At 38.6% G+C, this 22,772-nt stretch overlaps 1 protein-coding gene across 2 annotated transcripts; it reads left to right on the top strand.

The window, feature by feature from the left end:
• The first annotated feature begins 1,629 nt into the window (after positions 1-1,629).
• Positions 1,630-22,628, top strand: LOC101174827 (rhombotin-1). Of its 2 annotated transcripts, XM_020703797.3 has the most exons (6): positions 1,630-1,769; positions 1,897-1,995; positions 3,057-3,270; positions 15,079-15,204; positions 15,546-15,654; positions 21,846-22,628. In XM_020703797.3, exons 2-5 carry the CDS (start codon positions 1,974-1,976, stop codon positions 15,649-15,651), a joined length of 468 nt encoding a protein of 155 aa, XP_020559456.1. In that variant the 5' UTR covers positions 1,630-1,769; positions 1,897-1,973; the 3' UTR covers positions 15,652-15,654; positions 21,846-22,628. The 2 variants fall into 2 exon arrangements, with proteins under 2 accessions (XP_020559456.1, XP_004069493.1); XM_004069445.5 differs by having other exon boundaries at positions 1,664-1,995.
• The last annotated feature ends 144 nt before the right edge of the window (positions 22,629-22,772 follow it).

The raw sequence follows: 22,772 nt of genomic DNA on the forward strand, positions 1-22,772 counted from the left end.
CTGCTCTCATCTCTCTGCTCTTCGCTTCTATGTTTAAACTGATGTCCTTAATTGATATTGTTAATTTCACATCAGTTTTTTTACAGGGGTTGGCCTTGTAGTGGAAACAAATCCGGCTGTTGGCTAAAAGTATGTCTAAATCTACAGAATTTAGGATAATTTTCCCTTTTTGTATTGGAATGCAACAGTTCACTTTCCCCATAATCCCTCTGAATACTGTCTGGAAACTGTTCTTTTGCACTTTTATATAACAAGAAGATCCAACTGTTTGGGGTTTAGAATTTCTCCTTAAATGTGCAAATATTTAGGCTGATTTCATAAATGAGTTGATAATGAAGCATTTTTAAATAAACATTGCACAAAATAAATCCTGATGCTGTGCAAACATAAGAAAACGATCCAGCATGTCAAGCTTTTGATGTGATGACTGTAAAGAGCAGTGTGTGGTTTGGGTTATGCATCTGATCTCTGCAAATTAGTTTTCCTTTTTGATCTTCATATTAAAACCAAAATGTGCAGAATAAAGGGTTTGTTTTGGAGAACATGATGGATATCTGGGTTGGTGGGTCCTCCATCTTTTTGTACTTTTCTATGTGTTCATCTATATTATTTAACTCGTTTATGCATATTGATGCTAGTATGCATCAAACCACTTCTGTTCCCAGTTCCCCCCCCCCCCCCCCCAATTTAACATTTACTTGTAGCAAAAACATAAGTGTGACTTTTTTTTAGATAGATGGAAATAAATTCAGGCAGCAAGCGGTTAAGAGAATACGTTTTTGTTTCATGTGTGATTGAGCTGCTGGAATGATTATCATTTATGGGTTTTGTTTGAATCTGCTGACATGTCCAGAGTGCACCCCCCCCCCCCCCTCCTCTGGCCCCACATAAGAGGCTGTTCACTGCTCCCTTGAGGAGGATAAACAGCTTATTCCTGTGGAACTTTGAAAAGTTTCAATACAAGAATCTACAGAATATTCCTAGACTTCTTGTTATGACAACCTAGTTTAAGATCATCAAAACACGATCATGGAACTGTACTTAAAATATCCAACTACGGTGGCCCAGAAGGGTCACAACACAACACATTAACTTTATACACAACACACTAACACATTTTCTCCAGAAGAAAAAGAAAATATTGTGTTTAAAAAGGTTTCTCTTCATTTAGATCAGTCATCAATAAACACTAAATATGGGCAAGTGTGTAACTGCTGCACCAAACAATTGGGCTGTATTTTTAACCACAGCTTATCAATTTTGCATAGAAAAGCATATTGCTGTGGAGAGAAGAGGATGCGCGCATGTCAGCCACGGGCACCGGTGCGCATCTGCGCGCGCAGAGCTCCGCATCTGTCGCGCTGGAAAGCCCCGGCTTTCTACGGGTCGCCCCGGAGATAATTGGTGTCCTTGGAGTTGAATAAGCTCATTCTAAAACACCTCAGGCCGGGCTGTTCCGGTGTGTCACTGTGCATTGAATAATTGATTCCGAGAAGGAGGGGCGGCTCCTATCAGATCTGAGCATAATGACTTGATATAATTAGCGCTGAAAGAGGAGGGAGCAAGAAAACATTTGAGTGTGGGAGTTTTTCTTTTTTTTTTTTCTTTTTTTGCAGAGGGACAGAGAGAGGGAGGGAGCTGCGTGCAGGCAGAAGGGCTCGTTAGGGGAGCAGCCTGTGCAGATATACAGACATACTTGTGCTCTGACATCAGCCCAGATAGGACGCAGGCGCTCCCGCTTTCAGGACGCGTCCCCTCTGCCAGGAAAGGTGAGCCCTTCAGGACGCAGATCTCATTTATCCAGCGGATATATCTCACCGTCCCCCCCCTCGAGGACGATGAGGAACGAAGCCGGAGTTTGACTGAAACGCTCTTTTACGCGCCGCGTCCATATAGTCCTCGTCGACGCACGACGCAGGGAGGAGTGGTGTTTCTCCTGTGGCCGGACTGAAGCCCCTTTTTTTTGCTGAAGGATGGTGCTGGACAAGGAGGAGAGTGAGTTTCTTTTGTAGCTACACCTGCATGTGCTCCACTTTTTCCTGCTCTCATTGTTCCTGGCTGTGGTGTTCCACTGTCAAGCTGTAGTTGTGTTAAAGCCATTAAACTTTATCACTCTGGCGTGGGTGTGCAGGACCGCATTGCACTCACAGCCTTTAATTGACCACAAGACTTAATAAAAGAAATAGATGAAAGCAATAATTAGAAACAGGAGTTTCTACAGTGAAGAAGGACTGCAAAAATAATTACAAGAAACTGCCACAAATGAATTAAAAAAGTTCCTATTGTGGGAGTATTTTCAGTAAACCAAATTTTTAAAAATAGTTTTATAATACTGGAATTCATTTATGTCATCATTTGTGGTTGCCAATCTGATAGTTACTTGATATTAGTTAATTTTGAACAATTCGTTTCACTGAACTGATCCAGGACATTTTTAGCCAAAACTTCGGCAGTGTAACAGACATAAAATACCTGGTACTGAACAGTGCAGGTGACGTTTTCCAGATATCCTGTATTTCTTGTATGACAATCAATAATAAATCAAATATGTGTTCAAACAAACAAGTAAACAAGAGTTAATGTCAAATCCATTCACATTTTAGATTCCTAAAGTTCAGCCTCTGTTGTTTCTCCACATCCAAATAATCCAGAGGGAACATTATTAGAACATTCTAGCACACTGTTTGGTCACATGACTTTGCTAAATTCAAACACATGGACTGATCAGGTTTTGCTGTCATCATGTGGGTTGTCCGCTGTGACACACTTGGTCATTTTTCTGTTTTAGTAAAATAAACCTACCATGCCTCAATCCACATGGTATTTTTCAGTATCGATTGTAATCGATTTCTTTCATTTTGGAACGATTTTTTAAATGGTTTTGGCCGATTAATTGAATTTAATTAACAACTTGTCTAAAACCAATCAATCTGGTTGGATTGGAAGAAATCGATCAGTCAGTTAGTCGTCCCACTGTTAGTCTTATATACGGTGTGACTGAAGATGTTGCCTCCCAGACTTTTCATCAGTCTGTTGACCTGTTCATGTCTTTTCAGGCGTGTCTCTCGTGTCCCTTCAGTCCAGAGAGAAGCCGAGAGGTTGTGCCGGCTGTAATGGGAAAATCCTGGACCGCTTCATGCTGCAGGCCTTAGACAGGTTCTGGCACGAGGATTGTCTGAAGTGTGCCTGCTGTGACTGCCGCCTGGGCCGGGTGGGGTCCACGCTTTACACCCGTTCCAACCTCATCCTCTGCCGCAGAGACTACCTCAGGTGAGGCCTCCAAGAGGACAGTATGGCATCTTTGCAGCTTTAAGTCAAACATTTTGTACAAAGGAAATCGCAACAAGTCTGATGTGTTTCACCTGTTTGTTGGTGCAGCTCTACTGGGAATCTGCAAAAGAGCACATTGTACCTGAGAGGTTTAAGTGTTTAACCCTTGTGCTATCTTAGATGACCCCACCCTTACATTGACATGTTCTCCCTACCATGACAAAGGTGGATAAAGGTGGAAAGATTTCATGTAATCCATGGACACCAGTGAGGTTCACAAATCATTGAAGAAAAAAAGGTTCAGAGCACTTTCTAGTGGGTCTAGATGACCCAACTCCCAATGTTAAAGTGCCTAGGATAGCACAAGGGTTAACAAAGCTGGCAACTAATGCTTCAGTCAGCATTTAGCTTCCAGTTTGGAAAAATGAATGCAGTTATGGATCAGGCAGGCTGCTGACCTTTCAGCATGATCTGATCCATTGTTAAATCCATCCATCTATTTTGAGAATCCCCTTTGGGGTGACTGGCTTGCGGGGGGCTAGACCAGTTACTGTTGGGATAAGGTGGGGTTAACTTCTGACACACATTCATACCCAGGGAACAATTTAGAGTCACCTGTGAAGCAAGTTTTTGGACTGTGGGAGGAAATTGGAGTGTGCATCCACATGGAGAACATAAAAACTCCACACAGAAAAGACCCAGCTGGGATTTGAACCAGAGACTTTTCACTGTTAGGTGAGAGTGTTAACCACTACACCACCCATTATTTCTTATTGTTAAAGAAATATAAAAAAAAAATAACGTCAGAAGACAGCAGCTTGTTCTAAATGAGTTCCAGGTTTGGTTTTCCAACAGTTTTTAGTGAACGTTCACTCGATTGTATTCAGACTGCTGTCAAGTGGACTCTCCTGATCTGAACTAAAGCATGTAAACAAAACCGTGTGACTAAAGATCTCTTAAGTCATCGGTCAGGAATTACGAGGGTGGGGCAAAGCAGCTAGAGGCAGAAGTTATGGAAGACTTGCACTTTTAATTCATTCAAACTTTGCTCACAAATTTTGAACGTCTGTATCAACGTCAGGATGAGCACTTTGTACTTTACTTTTGGTCCGGTTTGAGTCATTCGGTTACTGGCATGACTCAACTGACATGACAAAATTGAATTAAGGCTTTGAATGAGTAAAAATATTGTGGTTACATTTCAATATATTAAAATCCATTTGAAAATCTCAAACTAATAGCTAGAGTAACAGTTCTGATTACACTTGGACAGGCGGTTACTGGCAAGAAGATGGCTAAGAAGGTACACTGAACAGTGTTTATGACGTATAGATTGTCATATCGATCATATAGAATGTATGCAATGTGTATTGATTAAACTGCATTCATCCAACCACATTTCATTGAATTGTTGTGTCTTATCGTCGTGGTGTTATGGCATTGTTTTTGAGAACTCTCTAAAGGAAACTACAAGGTAGCTTTTAAGTTGACGTCACTGTAGTGAGACCCAGGGAAGCATGTGAGAAATGTTTTCAGCGGTTTTAAAGAATAAGGGTCCAAGTAAGAAGTGGAACTCTTTTTTCTGTTTTATGTCTTATGACAACCGGCTACGGTGGCCTTTTGGTTCAGTTGTTCCACTCTGGGCACGGACCATATGAGGAATCCTGAGGAATGCTGAGAAATCTGATTTCCACTCCATTTGGAAATAAACAGAGAACACCTCAAAAAATGGGTCAGAGAGCGGTTCCTGGTCCCAGACCGGGGTCCGCTTGGGTGTATACCGACTGAATTTTTTTTCCAGATTGTTGGGGGGAAAAAAAGTTAGTCACAACTGCCCTTACGGGTGGCTACAGGTTGCATGGGGCACACATTTGGCCTGGACAACATATCAAGGTTGTCTCTGTGATGGCCTTGTTGAACCCACAGAGTAAAAATGTGCATGCACAGGTGAACACTTATACAACATGTATGAGTGAAGTAGGTGAGATGCAGGCATGTCTAGAGCTGTTATGTGTGGGATTTTTGATCACTGCGGTGATGAACAAGCAGGAGTCGCGGTGTCGCACTCAACCGCACAACAACATTCTTTATTAAACCGCTCTGGAGTAGAGCTATGACTGTGTGGGAGTTTTGATCACCGCAGTGATGAAGCAGCAAGAGTCGCGTGGTGTCAGGACTGTTGCGAATCCCCCCCCCAACGCAAAATCCTCAGGCGAGCGGCCGTGTCCCGTACTCAAGAACGCACGCAGCTTGTAATGGAAATGAATACAATGGAAATTAATAATTAAGACGCTGTAAAATTGTCGTATTTCCTCGCCAGACGGAAACTTCTGTTGTACAATGAGGATGTGTATGTGCTGAAACCGCACACCTGTGTAAGAAGAGAGAGCGCGTGCAGCGCAAGAGGGAGTGAGAGGCGCGGTACAGAGAGTGAAGGAGAACAGTAATGAAAGGTTTCCCCCAGAAGCCCTTTAACTCTGAACACAGGACTAGCAGAAAAAGTAAATTATCAGCAAAGATGAATGTGTTTAATGTGTTTATTATAGTTCCTATCACGCACCATATGCAGAACTTAAAAAAAAAAAAAAAAACGTGCGGTGATGATCCGGTGATGCGGTTATTGTCACACCCCTAGGCATGTCATAAGAATTTGTTCTTTTTTTAACAACCCCAAATCCTGCGCAGGGAGCCAAATAGTGCTGTTGATATGATGAGTCTGGGCTACTTGCGTACAGTCCGACTATGCCAATTCCGGAAATTAGGTAATCAGTGTGTAGTTTGTGCGGACATCCTATGGGTATCTTACATATCACCTGCACACCTTGCGCGCTGCACTTGCCCAATGACTAGAGTGTGGCGTAAGGGCATGATGTGACAGCATCACATGCATGTTATAAGTGTATGTAACTTGCATTATCCTATATACTTCAAGATACACCTACCACATGCACAAGAACGGTGCGTTCCTTTTCCATCATGTTCCTTGAGGTGACCGTATGAGCCTCAAGGGAACTGCAAGACACACCTGCGCTCCCCTTAAGATGTGACCACCTAGAAACCTTGTCCGCCTACACTGTCAACCTGCCAACACACTAAACCCACTCAAGCCATCAGACAGCTATATGTTTTTGAAGACTTTTAATGAGCTGAAAATCCTAAAAACTCCTTAAACACTTTTGCAGTTACTGTTACAATAATACATAAACAAGTCAGACCTTTTAAAAATGATGATTTACTACAAATTCCAGCCTCATTTATTGCTTTTTCATACATTTATTTGATTTATATTTTCCCAAGATGAACTGAAAACCAACATTTAGCACTTGCACATTTCCGCATACAGAAGGTATCTGGGTACAAAATACATTCAAGGAGCTTACAGGATATTAAAACCTGGCTAATAAATAAACTCAATGATTTACGTGTTGCAATGAGGCCAAGCATGACGTTTTTCTTTTCAGAATTTAAATGTGGAGGTTTATCTTTGAAAGACAAAAGGTCAAAAGTGTGAAACTTGAGAAGGTCATGAAAATAAGTAAAAGCAGAGAAAAGATCCAGACCTCCCTCTTCCAAGCGCATTTATGAAAAAATTTGCTGTGATTTTATATTTATTTTATTTCTTAAAGAGTTGTTTTTATTATAACTTGATTTAGAACTTATAAAGGTAGTTTGCTGTGGTAACTCCTTTAAAAGAGAGCCAATAAATAGAATTTTTATCTTGTAATTTATGCAAAACAATTTACAAATTAACAAGGCCGGAAAGCAGAGTTTCAGTTAATAAAAAATTATAAATAAATAAATTCTTAAATAGTAGTGACTTATTTTATTTTAAAAAAAAGTTGCTTTTAAGACATTTACATTTATTACTATATGCTCTCAACATCTGTGTTTTCATTACACATGTGTGCAAACCTTTATTGAAATTCTACAAATGTTGAACAACACAATTTCACAATTACACTGTTTCCATTAAATCATAATTATGTGAATAAACATGGCAACAGATGTGATCAATACCTCGATTTACAGCAGATACAATAACATTTCTGTCATGGCACTAGCGCTCATCATCATCTATCAAAGGAGATGTCTGCGTCTTCTTCCGGCCATGGAGCGGCGAGCTCCTTACACATGGGAGTGGCTAAGGATAGAGCCATTTTGGTGATTTTACAGAGAAGCTGCGGATCCAACAATTCCACATGACGCTCTTAACTTCTGATGAGCTGTGTGATGCTGTGAGACCTCCTGTGGCGCCCGCAAGTTCCTACCAAGAAGCGCATTGGCATCACTACAAACTGGCTGGCTGTGGAGAGTTGTTGGTCATATGACTCATTTTAATCGAAAAAAAGTCTCTCCATTGCAGTTTTACAAAATGTTAATTTCGATACGCCTCAAAACTCAGGATAAATGTGAGTTTCTTTCAAAACTGTTCTGTTTCCATTAGGCGAAAATTACTATTGAAAATCCAATTTGTGCAATTTCATAGTCAATGGAAACGCAGCTAGTGACATAACCCTTGTGCTATCTTAGATGACCCCACCCTTATATTGACGTGTTCTCCCTACCATGTCAAAGGTGGATAAAGCTGGAAAGATTTCATGTAATCCATGGACACCAGTGAAGATCATAAATCATTGAAGAAAAAAGGTTCAGCGCACTTTCTAGTGGGGTCTAGATGACCCAACTCCCAATGTTAAAGTGCCTAGTATATTTATTAGTTGTCTTTCAACATATTTTTGGAAAGGTATTTTAGGTGGAACTTGCACATTCTTTGGCTTTTTTACAACAGCAGTTAAAGGATTAGAATGACACAGGCAAGAGCCTGTGTCATTCTAATCCTTTAAGAGTTAATATGATCACATATTATTATGTGATCATATATATGGATATAGTTAACTATAACTATTTATTAATATAAACTAAATATAAACTAAATAAAGAAATATTTTTAATGAAATATTAGTTATTTTCGCAACTCATTTTCTACCCGGAAGTAAGACGACTCGATCCTTGAGGCTCCGCCTTTTGCGCCTTGTGGGTGTCGCCCAAGCGTTTTTGCAGATCACTGCTAGCTCCGTGGAGAAAGTGGGTGTGTGTGTTAGCCTGAGGGCAACCCTAGCAGAACCGACTCTTCCTGGAAGGGGCTGTTCCTCACTTATCTGAGTCACAATGGGAGAACCCGCTCGTTTTTTGTGGATAGTGAGGGGCTGGTGCTCAGAGTGCTGGTTTTTAGAGGAATACTCAGTGATGCACGACTGGAGCAATATGGGGTTATTAATATAATACATCATAATGCACTAAAAGGCTCAAAAAAGGTGATTTTGCATGGTAAAGGCCCTTTACTGAGATGTCCTTTGCTAGCAAAGGTGCTGCTGTAGCTCACTCTAATGTGGTAATTATTTAAACCTTAAAGCACATGTGTCAAAGTCAAGGTCCGGGGGCCAAATGTGGCCCTCCATGTCATTTTCTGTGGCCCGCGAGAGCATAAACATTTTTAATTTCTTAAAATAAAAATTGGTGTGTATTTATTCATATTTAGGGGGAATTGGACTTGAAATATTGGATTGGGCAACTATACATTAGGACTTAAACACTGTCCATATAAAATAACCTGACAGAATCAAGTTTAAAAGGATTTATGCTAGAGTAACAAGAAAAACCTGTGTTTTCTATGCAACTGTAATTGTCACTTTAAAAAGTTATAATAAATAAATGAGTTATTTAACATTAAGGAGTGGGTAAGTTTATTTTAGTTACATGTATAAGTTATATCAGGCCCTTTGAGGACAACCACTATGCTGATGTGGCCCTCTGTGAAAATGAGTTTGACACCCCTGCCTTAAAGTGTCAAAGTAAGAATATTCATTTTTATGGCGTTTCTTTGAGAAGGAGATAAAACAATTTAAACTTCTGTTGCTATTAGCTAGCTTTTTTTATTTTTAGCAAAGCTAGCGAAGCCATTAACCACCCAAAAAGTTAAAACTCGTTTTATTTAAGACACATGCAGTGTTGTATGACCTACATCTCTTGACCTAATGCCAATAAAATGTGATAACTTTTATTACAGGCATTGTAGCAGACTACATATATTTACAAAACACAGTTTCAAATAAAGGTCTGACTAAAGCCTCTAGTGTCAGAGCTCAAATCAGTTTTTATTTTATTTTTTTACTTTAAAAACTTTCTTGTGGTGTTAGGTCAGCAGGAGAACTCCTGATTTCTCAGCCACATTGCTGAGCTCATGTGTTAGTCTCATGTACAATCCAGCTGGATTTGGTTGGGGCTAAGTCGCTCATTAGCTGTGCTGCACTTAAGAGACCAAAACCCTTTTGACAGTTAAATTGGCTAGATTGCCTCCTGTTTTCCTCATCATCGCAAGGGTGCAGACCAAAAGCCTTTGAAGAGCGGGATTAGAACCATGTGATTTTTTTTAATTGGACCATTAGTAGAGAATTAGCATTGAGCTTCGTAGCCTCGTTAAGGAAAGGCAAAAAACCCACCAGGTGCCCGTGAAGGACTCAGGCTCGTTAGATCAGAACATTCTGTTAATTAGGACTCGCTTTTGTTCCCGCGTTAGTCACTCACTTGATGACGTTTTCCATTTGTTGCCTTGGTTGTGGGGTTTTCAACGCTTTCCTCTGTTACTCTATGGAATCCATTTTTTTAATAATTTCCTCCCAAGACTCCCTTTTTTCTTTGGCCTCTAATAGACGATGCAAATCAGCCACTTGTCTTCATCAGTTTCAGGCTCTGAGAGAGCTATTTGTTCATTCTGCTGGAGGTGAATGAGAGGTGAAACCATCTGCAGATGGCTTGAACATTACTTTAAACAGCAGCTGAGGAGGTTCTCAGGTAGTTAGTTGGATTCGGAAAAGAGTGATAAATTCATCCTGGTGTATAAAAACTAAAATGAATAATTAACAATAGTTTCCTTTTTGTTTATCCCCACCAGATACGCTTATATTTTCTTTGTTATGAGAATTATAAGGAAATGACTCTCATAAAAAACAAACAAAAACGGTTTGCTAAAAAAAAGTGCTTAATTTGAACAGAAGGCAAACCATAACCTCCTCCTTATTAAAAGACAGGAGCACATTTACTTTATTCCCTGCTGACTGTCTGCATTGTTGGAGTCTTTAATCAAACTGTTTGCAACGATGGAAACTAAATAAGTCTTTTAACTTAACAGCCAACTGGTAACAGCTTAGATCAGACTGAACATGTCAGACAAAAAAAATAGATTAAACTACAACATTTTAATGGATGACCAATAAAATCAATTATATTTAGATCCAAGTGCAGATACTAATGAAGTGACCATAGTTTCTGGAGAAAAAGTCATATTTCTTTGCACAGTTTAGCTAGGGGTGCGGCTTATACTCAGGTGTGACCTATATGTGATTGTTTATCAATAATTATACTATGGTCCGGGTTAATACTTGATTCTGATTGGCTGTTGGGTGTGCAATAAAAACGGATATACCACAGTGAGAACCTCACACCTAAAAAAGAAGTTCCGATCACATGGATTAAATGTTCTATATCACTCCGCTGGATTCCTTGAAAGAAACTTTAGCTTCTTCAGTTGGACAAAAACAAGCGGTAAGAGGTGAACTTTCTCTCTGAGCTGATGTTTTTTTAGCCCATTGCGATGATCAGCATATAAATCCCTTTCCTTTGCCGCTGTAGTCCAGGTCTATGCCATGACAACGTGCCGCACCACGTAACAAATAGTCCGCTTTTTGTGAAAAAGCGATCCAAACTGAAAAAATAACAAGAATAAAATACAAAAAAACTGGTTACATTTTTGAAAGTGCCCATGGTATAAGCGGGTTAATGGCCAACAAAGTGTGCATTATCAAAAATTAACGCACTTTGCGTCGGATGGTTCAGGCTAAAACGTAAACACCTCTAGAGGGCACTGTAGCTGAGAGTATCAGTATTCGCTACTGCCGGCATTGGAGAGGCAGAAGCGCCGCTCAGTTTGATGCTGTGTTCAAACAGTCTATGGTTCACACTGATCATAATTAGCCTGTAAAATTTGCGTCCGACGCCTCTCTTTGGACATGCGTCAAATCCGCTGCTGGAAGCTTTTCCTAAAAATGTGTTCATAAACTTGACACTCCGGACATGTGTGGGAGGATCGTTCAAAGTATTTAGCCTCATCGCCACATGGAATAATTTACTGCATCTCATTTGCAATGTATGGAACACATGGATGATGTTGAGAGATCAGGTTTATTTATTTTGAAGAGTTCTACAAAAGTGTCGGTGATCACGTCTCCATGTCTGGATACATGAGGTCATTCAGAGACGCTCTCAGTACAGTGAGCTTCACCATCTACTGCTGGAGCTGCGTCTGAATGTCGGCCACTTTCAGCGGTACTTCTGTCTCTGTGACCCAGTTTGATGACTTACTGTCCCGCATTAGTCTGAGGAGAGAATAAATAAAAATTATAATAAAATTAAACGACCTTTTCATCATCATATTGATTTAAATACGAAAATATCATAAGGTTCAGGAGAAAAACAGATTGTTTTTCCATGTTGGTTTTGGGCTCCACTGCTGATCATGTCATCAACACGTGACACGCCAAAGCTGAGTGCCTGGTAGGTTGACCCAATGCGTCTTCTTTGCCAAAGGTCAGATTAATTAACTCTTAACGTGACGCGCCACAACGCCCGAATTGTGCTCCGATGCCCAAAACACGGTGCTACTAGGTAACGTGATGCGTCCAACACTCAAAACGTGCTGCAGGACCTAATTTCTCATCTGTTTATTGACTTAACATTGAAACTGGACGCCCCAGATCGCGTTTGATGGGAACGCAGCTTTATGTAGAGCTTGGCAGAATTGTTCCAAAGAGACATAGAGCAGTGTTTTTCAACCAGTGTGCCGTGAGATATAGTCAGGTGTGCCATGGAAAGTTATCCATTTTCACTGATCTAAAAATATTTACCATTGCCAGGATATCAGCTCTTTGTTCATCCAAACTGGCCCTGATAAAACACAGAGTAGTTAGGAATATGAAATATCATATTATTTGATTCTAATATAGACATTTGATAAGAATGACAGTGGCTGCAGCTACAGCTTTGTTTTCTGAAAAGACCCCCCCCCCCCTTCAACTGTCTCCACCAATCATTCTTGGACCCTTAATCATATGTCATCAGTCTGACCAATCAGAAGTGGTCAAAGTCTTCACTTCCTTGTTCCGATTTAGCTCATAAAGTCTCTGAGTTCTAACAAAAATACCAGCTAAAGTTCGTCTTTAGCGGTGTAGCTTTCCACAGAATCTGGTGTCAGACCGTGGAACAAGTGAACAAAACAATGAAGCTCAGAGATGCTAGTCTGTCTGCCATCTACGGCAGTTTATGCACTCCATCTCCCACAATACATTGGGTTAAAGTGACAGCATCTCAGCACAATGAGTCTTCCTTATTAAACGTCTTGAAACCACAAAGAACGCACATCAAACATTTTTTTAATATTCTTCATGAAATCAGAGGTCAACAGTTTCGTTTCTCCTTCAAGGTTTGTGTTTATTAACAGCCAAACATCCCAGAGTTTGGTCCAAGTCATCTTTCCAACTGAAACACTTTTCTTATAATGTCTGGATTGAAGGATTTGCTTTCAGACCTCAATCACTTTTGAAAATTAAAAGTTAAGCTTAAACAGAAGTAATAACAACATTTAAGAAACAGGATTGAGGTGAAGTGGTCAACAGACACAGTTAAACTAAATTGAAACAAATGAATCATCTAAAAAGAAATACAAAATTTTTGTTAAAGTTTTCAAGGACTTCATGTTTGATTTAGACAAGAGACAAACTAATCAAACTTCAATATGTTCACTTTTTGTGTTACAGAAAACATAAATATAATGTAAGTCTTTTGTGTAAAATTTATCAAACACATTGTAATCATATAATTGTTCAAAAATTACAGTTGCCTTTACACCAATATTTAAAAATAAATCACTATTTAGAAATAATATATTTGTGTTTTTGTGAGGTCACATAAAACTGCATGTTAATAAACTAGAGGAAAAAACAACTACAAGGGTAAATTTTCAAATAATTTAGTTGAAAATTAGTACTGAAAACTAACGTAAATTGTATTACAACTTTTAGAAAAAACAGCTACAACTTCCAGATCAGAAAAATGCACAAGAGATTGTGGAGGGACTGTACATCAATACAGACTATGAGTTTCTCCTTTTTTAATTTTTGGATGCTGGTGTGCCCCTAGATTTTTGTCAGGGATAAAGTGTGCCTTGGCTCAAAAAATGTTTAAAAACACTGACATAGAGGATGAAGAAGTCAATGGATTTATTGATTTGAAGTGACATAAAGAGACTTGGTTAACTTGATAGCATGTTCTTGATGCCGTAATGCAGGAGTTCTCAAAGTTTTTGTAGCGGAGGGCCAAATTAAGAACTCAACATTAGACTGGGGGCCATTTTTGGTGAAAAAAATTGCTTAACAGAAATCGTTTTTTTTAATAACTTTAATGACCAAGTGTCATTTGTACAGTTAACCAGGCCCTCCAGATGTTTTCCTGGAGGTTGCTGTCCAGATCTTCTACTCATTTAGTAATTGTATCATCTGACAGACTTTTGCTCTAGACTAACAATGTCAGCTACTTTCAGCATACATTGGCTTTTCCCCGTCACTTAAGGACTTGCTATGCCGGACCATTTCCAAAGCCACAACGTAGTTAGCTTCTGTCACTGCTTCACTGGATTTACCCATTTTTGTAAACATCTGGTGTGCAGCATAGCCTCATTGTTGGAGCTTATTGTTGAGCTCCTCGCCAGTAAATAGTTTTTATTATTTGTAACATAGTGACGATTTATATTGAATACTTAAAGCACTGTATTTACCTGCTTGCAATCAGGCACATGACTTTATCCAGCCTATGAGGTACGACAAAGTAAGCATTTGTCCACTTAGCTTGAAAGCACCTTTTCTCCTCGCCAACACAACCTTTTTCCTTAAAGGAACCTGCTCTGGCTCTTTGATTGAGGGCCACAAAAAATCTCCCATCAGGCCGCCATTGGCCCCCGGGCCGCACTTTGAGAACCCCTGACACAATGAATAACTGAATCATATGTTGCACTAATGATTCATGAAGCTAAATAAGCATCAATGAGTTACGGTAGAGTTTATTCAGTTTATTATTGTTATCTATACTGTTATTATGATTTGCCTTTCAAGATAAAATATCTCTTCTTGTTCCTGTACTTCGTTACATATATTTTTTCCAAAAGTACAACTTATACTCCAATGCGACTTCTTCTTCTTTATTAGTTTTTTGCTGCTATGATTTATACTCCAGATCGACTTATCAAAAAAAAATATAGTAATCGTAATAATTAGCACTATAATTTACTTTTAACAATGAGTGTTTTTAGCTGCTTTGGCACATTATAGCTACAAGTCCAGCCCTTTCAAATTCTCAGAGTTGGCGGCCAAACTTGGAAGATGAATAATAAACTTAATGGATTGTTGCAACCATAGTTTAATGACTAAATGGCAGTTCTTATTATGAGAAACTCACCGAGTCGTCGCTTCGTAATTGCAATTGGGAGAATGATCCAAATCGTTCTCCACACCTGAAGTAGCCAGCAAAAGTTCAGATCCTGGCTTTTAAAAGATTGTTTTGAAACGGTGCATGAGCAGCGTCTGTGAGACACAGGGGAACCCTTTATCTCAGCGCTTTCTTCTCCCTGCAGATGCTATCTGAAATGTATCCTTGTGTGCATCCAGATTAAAGGCCTGCTGGTCACCCTCTCCCCCTCTGCAGGCTCTTTGGGGTGACGGGGAACTGCGCAGCGTGCAGTAAGCTGATCCCCGCCTTTGAGATGGTGATGAGAGCCAGAGACAACGTCTACCATTTAGACTGCTTCGCCTGTCAGCTCTGCCGCCAGAGGTAAGATTAGGGGAGCAATTAGCCAGGGAGATCAAATTCAGTTGACTTATCTGGGAGGTGTACTGTGAGCTCATTGGTCATTATAAACATATTACCAGTGCTTTGTAATCAGAACGTGATGAAATCCACCCAGTGTGAAAGCTGGAGGGGTTAAAGACTTTGTATATCGCTCGGAAAGTTAATCAGGCCGCAGTCACGCAAGATTAATTTTCTAATTATCACAGCAGTGAATGCATGATCTATGAAAACACGGATGCAGTGCTGGTGGGGGATGTCATGATTAACTTCAAGCCAAGCGAGAGTCAAGGCTCCCTGTTTCATCATTTTACTTTTCTCCGCAGATTTTGTGTGGGAGACAAGTTTTTCCTCAAGAACAACATGATCTTGTGCCAGCTGGACTATGAAAAAGGCCATCTTAATGGTAGCTCTGAGAGGCAGCCTCAATAAGAGGTAATATTCTGTTGACGATTAATTGCAGCCTCAAACAGCTGACAGAATGAGGTAAACCATGCACACTCATATCTGGAAGACGGTGTTGTATGAGACCATATAAGGCTGAGGACATTCAAGCCCAAAAAGAAAACTATGACTTTTACTCAAAACTATGCAATAACAACAAATAAAAGTATCATTTTGTATATAAAAGTGCTCGTTTGGAGTTTAGTTTGACGAAGGCCTTCAGAATTAAATGGGGCAGCACTCCTCTGTATAAAGAGGTCCCCAACTCTCACTGACCTGCTAATGTACTGGCCCCTGGTGTCTTTCCAAACTAAAATTACTCAACATTGGACATTTAGCCAAAGAAGAAGGTTTTGTTTAGCATCAGTAATGCAACACACATGTGCATGTTATCCACTCAGGGACAAAGACATGCTACTCAGACATGCTACTCAACCCTATTCCATAAAACCTGATTTTAGCTCTGATGGGTTCACATTAAAGTGATAAAATATTAGCAACCATAACGTTTGTTTAAAAGAAAGGGCATTAAAATAGTCAACACACAGAAGATCGTGGGGAAAATGTGAACATGTAACATCACAATATAAAGCCTCATGGTAAGACTACACCAGAAAACTTTATGGTGACATTTGTAACTGTCATTGAAAAGGTTGATAAGTTAATAAAAAAACAAATTATAATTAATAAATAATCATTTAAAGTTATATTTCTGATGGCTTCCATCGGATTTAATGTTATTGTTTTATTTAATAAAAATATTTTGGATAAAAAAAAGCTTTTTTTCTGTAAGTGGCCCACTTTACACTAATGTGTTAGCATAAATTGAGCCAACCATTTCAGCTAAAATGAGCCAAATGAGCTATGTTATGAGTTGACCTTTGTCAAATATTTTGATAGCTCCCCTTATTAAAAGTTATTAAAATATAAATATATCAATATCATTATTAACCAATTTAGTTGTCACTCTAAATAAGGAACACTTCCAGCTTTAAAAGTTTAAAAATTCATTCTTTAACAGTTATTAATTTATAAGTGTCTATAACAAACAAGTTAACAGATGTCACATTTCAGATGAAACTTTTGGGACAATTTTTAATTAGCCATTTTGGTTTTCTCCCTAAATTCCAATAAAATAATAAATTCCATTTTATTTAATGTAGGTTTTCTTATTTGCTGCCTTATTATTTCCACCATATTGTAGCTTCCTTTGCTAGGGCTGGGTGGATAAAACCACTTATTCAATCTGGACCAAGCTTACTAAATCAATATCAATCCATAAAAGTAGAGATCGATCTTTTATGCTTTTCCTTTTCCGGTGACCTGATACATAACAGTAGTAAAGCTAAAGTCTGCTAGCTTGATGCTAACACATAATGGAATTTCCTAAAGGACGGCTAATGCTAACGCTTGACATACATTGCTGACTAGATGAAGAGCTTTATGTCCTCACAGGCATGAATTTTCCAAACTCTTTTAAGGAAACTTTTTTTTAAGTAGCCATTTGTGGTCTAAAGCCCAGTTTTTGCAAGAATCATCTGGAATCAAATTTAATGCTTTAGCGCCACCTACAGCCCAAACTGAAACGCCCTCCAGGAGAGGCAGAGCATTTATTTCTGTAATATGAGTTAGTTTAGAGCCTTTACAATGTTAATGATCTGCACATTTTTGTTGGAGCTTCTCTGTTTGAGAAACCATGAAACACTGTACAGTGTTAACAATCTCATTGGTGTATTATTTCACCAATACATGTTACACTGTGGGAACTGTATCAGATTAATAGTAATATTTTCAAAACATATATAGATTATTATTATATTTCTATAGAATATGTCTAATTGTGTAAACCTTGTAAAATTGAAATTGAATCAAACTGAGTGAATTGAATTGATTCAGGCTCTGGTCAATCGGATCAAATCAATTCTAGAAAATCATTAGTTTTACCCAGTCTTAGTCTTTATAGCTTTTGTATACATCATAACGGAATAGCGAATAACTCTGTCAGGTTATGCACTTTAGTATCTTAGAAAGCCTTAATTCATCTTAAATGAATGCCACTTTTATTGAGATATCATGGTTTTGTCTTTACAGTACCGCCCAATTACAAATATGTGTGATGTAAAAAAGAATAGCTACTTTAATAAAGTTGTTTCAAATTAAAGGCCTGCAAAATAAGCTCAAGAAACTTAAAATGTATGTGTTGTTTTGTCGGATAGCTCAGTGTGATTTGAACAGACAGTGGTCATCCTTATATGTTTATGTTGTCCTTAATTCTCCTGGTGGCGAGGTTGTTCTGCAAGTGTAAAATTAGAAATGCCATTTTTGGGTAAGCATGCTGTGATCTACAGGTCTATATTCTATGTTCTCTTGTAACTGTTTTAGTTTCCCCCTCACATAAAGCCCAGGGGACTCGTTAGGAACAGGTTATCAACAACATCCATTCTGTTTTTAGACTGATAGGAATGTATGTCATAGCAAAGGGGGTCAGGATGAATCATACCCTGATCTGCTCATCAGTATTTGAACTGAGGTTTGCTTTTCTGAAATGTCGATTTAGATGATAAAAAAACAAACAAGTTAAAAGACCAATTCCGATGAAAATGGTGTTTTTGGTGTTTGTAGCATGCATTTTTTTGATGATGAGGAAATATATAAAGAAAATAAGCTCAAAATTGTATTTCTGAGTTTTTCTTTATGCAAATTATTTTTAAATTTTGGATAAAAACGGCATAATCATGATTAAAAGACCACTGGGAACACTTTTAAAATCGATCAAAAGATGATCATAGTAAGACTTTAAACTTGTTGATAGACTGTATTTTTGCACATATACCTTTTATTCCCCATCTAGTCCATATTGTTATGTTTTACAATAACATAAATAAAAACCTTAATCTAAAAAATCTATCTACAATCACAGTTACACCTGATCATAACACACCACCGCAGTGCTGGAAGCTCAGGTTACTCTTTAGCAATACTTCTAATTCTAATGCTAATGCTAATGCTAATGTTAATGCTAATGCTAATGCTAATGATTATCCCGGTGCGGAAAGTCTTCACTTAGTGTACTAACATATATCAACTGACACACTAAAGCTATGAACAAACAACCAACAAGACTAGTTAAAACACAACTAAAACTGACAAACACAAAAACTAAACAACACAACATCTAAACTCCCATGATGCATCTCTTCCAGCGCTTGCCTTCCAGGGAATTATTTGTTATTAAAAATCAAAAAAGTCAAATGTTTGCACTCAATGACACAGATCTCCTCCACAGCACTTTCTTATTTGAAGATGAACTCTATCGTGTTTTCTTTTCTGAGTATTTAAATACTTTTTTTGTGGCACAGACTCACAATCTGATTGGCTATTGCCACTGCCTGGCTCTTGCTGCTGACTGCACATGGAAGCCTGCTTTTTGGCTCCTGGGGGCCTTGGGCAGACTCAACCCAGAACACAAACCAACAAAAATATGACTGCATGAAAACTTCTCCATCATGTACAAGACTGTCACATGTGACATTTTCTAAGAAGATAAATAAATGTTATTTACGTATTAATGAAAAAAACATAATAGAATGTACTTATACAAAAATATTTTGGCTAGCAGAAAAGATTTTGCTTGTGTATCACATCACTGGTTAAACACTGAAAACTTGAAAGCAAAGTAACAAACTGTATAGATGCTAAATTAGACTTGATTAAACTAGACCAAAGGAACAACAAATGACAATTAGGAACACAATCTAACAAACTACAAGTCAGATTTGTACTTATTTTAAAAATTATTTCCTAAATGTTTTTGGAAGAAGAATTTAAAAGTTAAGCTAAATTAAAGCCTCAAAACTTGAACAAAGAAGTCATTTTTAGCTGAGAGCAGTCATTGTTGTGTAAGTTTGGAAGAAACTGTCGTGGGATTAAAGACCTGTCAGTTAAGATGAAGGTCATCCCAAATCAAAGATGCAGAAGGCAGAGAGAAGAAGAAATAAAGGACTCACAGAAAAGCAACCTTCTAGCAAATCAAACAGGTAGAATGAAATATTTAGAAAGAGAGGTGCATGTCAGAATTTCACACTTTTTAAATCTCCCTGCACTTCTTTTAGCATTTAAGTTTTAGGTTTTGCAGACAGATCCTCCCTCACGGAGAGGACTCATGTTTAGAACTTTCTTTATATTAATCCAAACTCCAAGCACGTGTAACAAATCACATCCTCTGTCTAAAAATTGTTTTTCTTTTCTGCCTTTAGTTGAATCTTTCCAGGTTTGTGCTGAATGAATGTAGATAAAATGTGTCCTTTTAAGATACATTTTGATGAGCTGAAATCCATGATGGGAAAACTCTTGGACAAAGTGCAGACTAACATTTTGCTTGGACCGATGAAGTAACTAAAATGCTGTACTGTACTTTGATACTTCTCGCATATGCCCAAAGCCTGAGTCACATCCACCTGTACTGGGTTGATCCATACGGGTGCTGCATGTTTTTGGGTTGTCTGGGTCCGTGGAGGGTCGTAAGGAGGAGAATCCACATCGTAGGAGGAACACAGGTGTGTCTTGCAGTTGGTGTGGCCACCTTAAGGGATGTCATGACAATGGAACGTACCATTGTCGTTCATGTGGTGAATGTATTATTAGGGATTTGTAAGGATAATTTAAGTTACACGTACTTATGACATTCAGGTGAATCTGTCGAACGGTGCCCTCACGCTGCACTCTAGTCGTAAGTAAGGTGCGGGATGATTCAAAAGATTCAAAGTTCACATGAAAACAGAATGGTCTACAAACTTCTGAGGGGCTTTTTAACCCTTGTGCTATCCTAGGCACTTTAAGATAGCACAAGGAATAAAATAGATTCCCGTTCCGGGCCTTTGTCTTTTTGAATTTTGCGATGTATGGTTTGTACACAGCACTTAGTCATTTGGCTGCTTTGTTGCTGTGACAGCCAGCAGATATTATTCCATTTTTTCAGTATTGTTTACCAGCTTATGAACTTGAAAGAAAATTAATAAAAGAAATTCTGCAGGATTTCAGCCATTCAAAGCTGTTTTAATACCCAAAGCATTCTTTCAGGTTGGATGAAGCTACTGCGGCGGCTTTGTTGTCTTCGGATCTTCATCTGAGTCAGTGGAGGAGTTGCTTTAACAATCCCCCCCCACCCCCCCCCACACACACACATTGTTAGGTGGAGACATCAGTCTAACTTTAAGATGGAGTTGAGGCACGGGATTATAAAGGATTGGTTCCTTTTTTAAACATATTTGTCATGGTTTATGATCTGCAGATGTTCAGTCGGAATTCCTCAGACTCCACCTGCCTGAACAGCAAAAGAGCATTTTAAGATTTTGTGATGCGGTTTTGCTTTTCAAATTTACAAATTATCTTCTAAAAAAGTAAAAAACAATGATAGTAAGAGAAACGATGAGTTCTAATCTGCTAGAATATCTCATCATATTTTGATCTATGGTCAAAGTTTCCCAGTGGTTTTTTTTTATTATGATGACGCTGATTTGAGGCAAAATTAAAAAACTTGAGTTGCTTTCTTGGACATAGTTTCTGCAGAGCGGCAGGAGTTCATTACATATTCACTTCTAAATTGTGGACGGGACCATTGCTGCAGGGTAAGCCTTCCATCTTTTCCCATCATCCTTCTGTTTACACGCTCTTCAGCTGGCTTACGGACTGTCACAACCCCCACCTAACATTACCGGTGCAACAAAAATGGTGATCAATATTGGAGCCATCCAGTCGTTACAGTTAAGATCCATATTCCAGCTCAGACGAGGAATACAAGACGTACATGGATCTATTTGTCTGCAAGTGGATGCATCAGGACAGAGCAGAGCAGAGAGACTGTGGATCATCCAGTATGATTTCTATATCACAAATATGATATTTTTCAACTGCCATTTTCAACAATAAATCTGGAGCATAGTAATAATAATAACAAAGAAATACTCAGAAATACAGTTTTATGCCTAATTTTCCTAATAGTGTCCTCCAACATCAGAAAATGCCTCAAGAACAAAAAACACCAAAACCCATCGCTTCCTCTCCTAGTTTTTTACATTTCAAGATGAAAAAATCTAATATTTCAGGTAAAATTTAAATTTGACGTGATTCTGATTAGAACTATTTGATCTGTGTTATTCTTCCTTTTGTCTGTTCCTCTGCAGATGAAGAGAAGGAACCACAGCGAGGAGGCCAAACCCTGAAAGTGACAGCAGAACCCCCCCCCCCCTCTATCCAGCCTCTTTCTTCAGACTGAACCCTGCTGAGTGGGGAAAAAAAGAAAAACTAATTACACATAATGGCTGCAGCCTGATATTTGAATTTTTTTATTACAGAGCAGCTATCACTTCCCACCCAAACACCTCATGGATGAAACGCAGCCAATCAGGCCACACACAAACCGGAGCAGCCGGTCCTCTGTGGTTGTCCAGTTGTTCTGGCTGCAGTCAACCGTACCCGTTGGTCCGAGCAGGGAGCCTTGTCACGGATAAAAACATATTTCCAACTGTTTGAAGCTTCTGCAAAGGATGAGGAGTTTGTCACACTGCCTGCCTTTCGAGCTTGTAGTTATTTAATTCTTTCCTTTAATCTCAAGCTGATTTTTCTTGCCTTATTAAAGTGGATTTTTGTTAACTGTTCCAGTGGTTGTTATTGATCAGGACAGCACGTGCTTTTAGAAGAAGATCCGCATTTTCACGTATAGAATTATGGGTATGGAAAAGTACATTCGATTTTAAAAAAAATCATGATTTGTTTGTCTCAACCATTACAAATGTAAGCTCTATTTGCTGCTGTGTTTTGATTTTTTTGCTTTCCATTTCTATATAAATGAGTTTTGTTTTTTAGATATCAAGTCATTTTGTTGTTATGTTTTTGAACTGTGTAAATTATTATGAAAGTATTTAGTAATAGCCCCACTGGTTAAAATAAAAAGTGTTTTAGCTCCAGCTTTAAGCCAACATTTTTCAGACAATTTTATGCGACAAACGTGAAATACCTGTTTTTTTATGTTGCTAATGTAGGTGGAATGAAAATATACATCAGTAAGGATGCAAATGAATATAAATGTGTACATTTTCCTCTAAATAACC

The sequence above is a fragment of the Oryzias latipes genome, chromosome 6 (genome assembly GCF_053564925.1).
Source record: "Oryzias latipes strain Hd-rR chromosome 6, Olatipes_Hd-rR_3.1".
NCBI lineage: Eukaryota > Metazoa > Chordata > Actinopteri > Beloniformes > Adrianichthyidae > Oryzias > Oryzias latipes.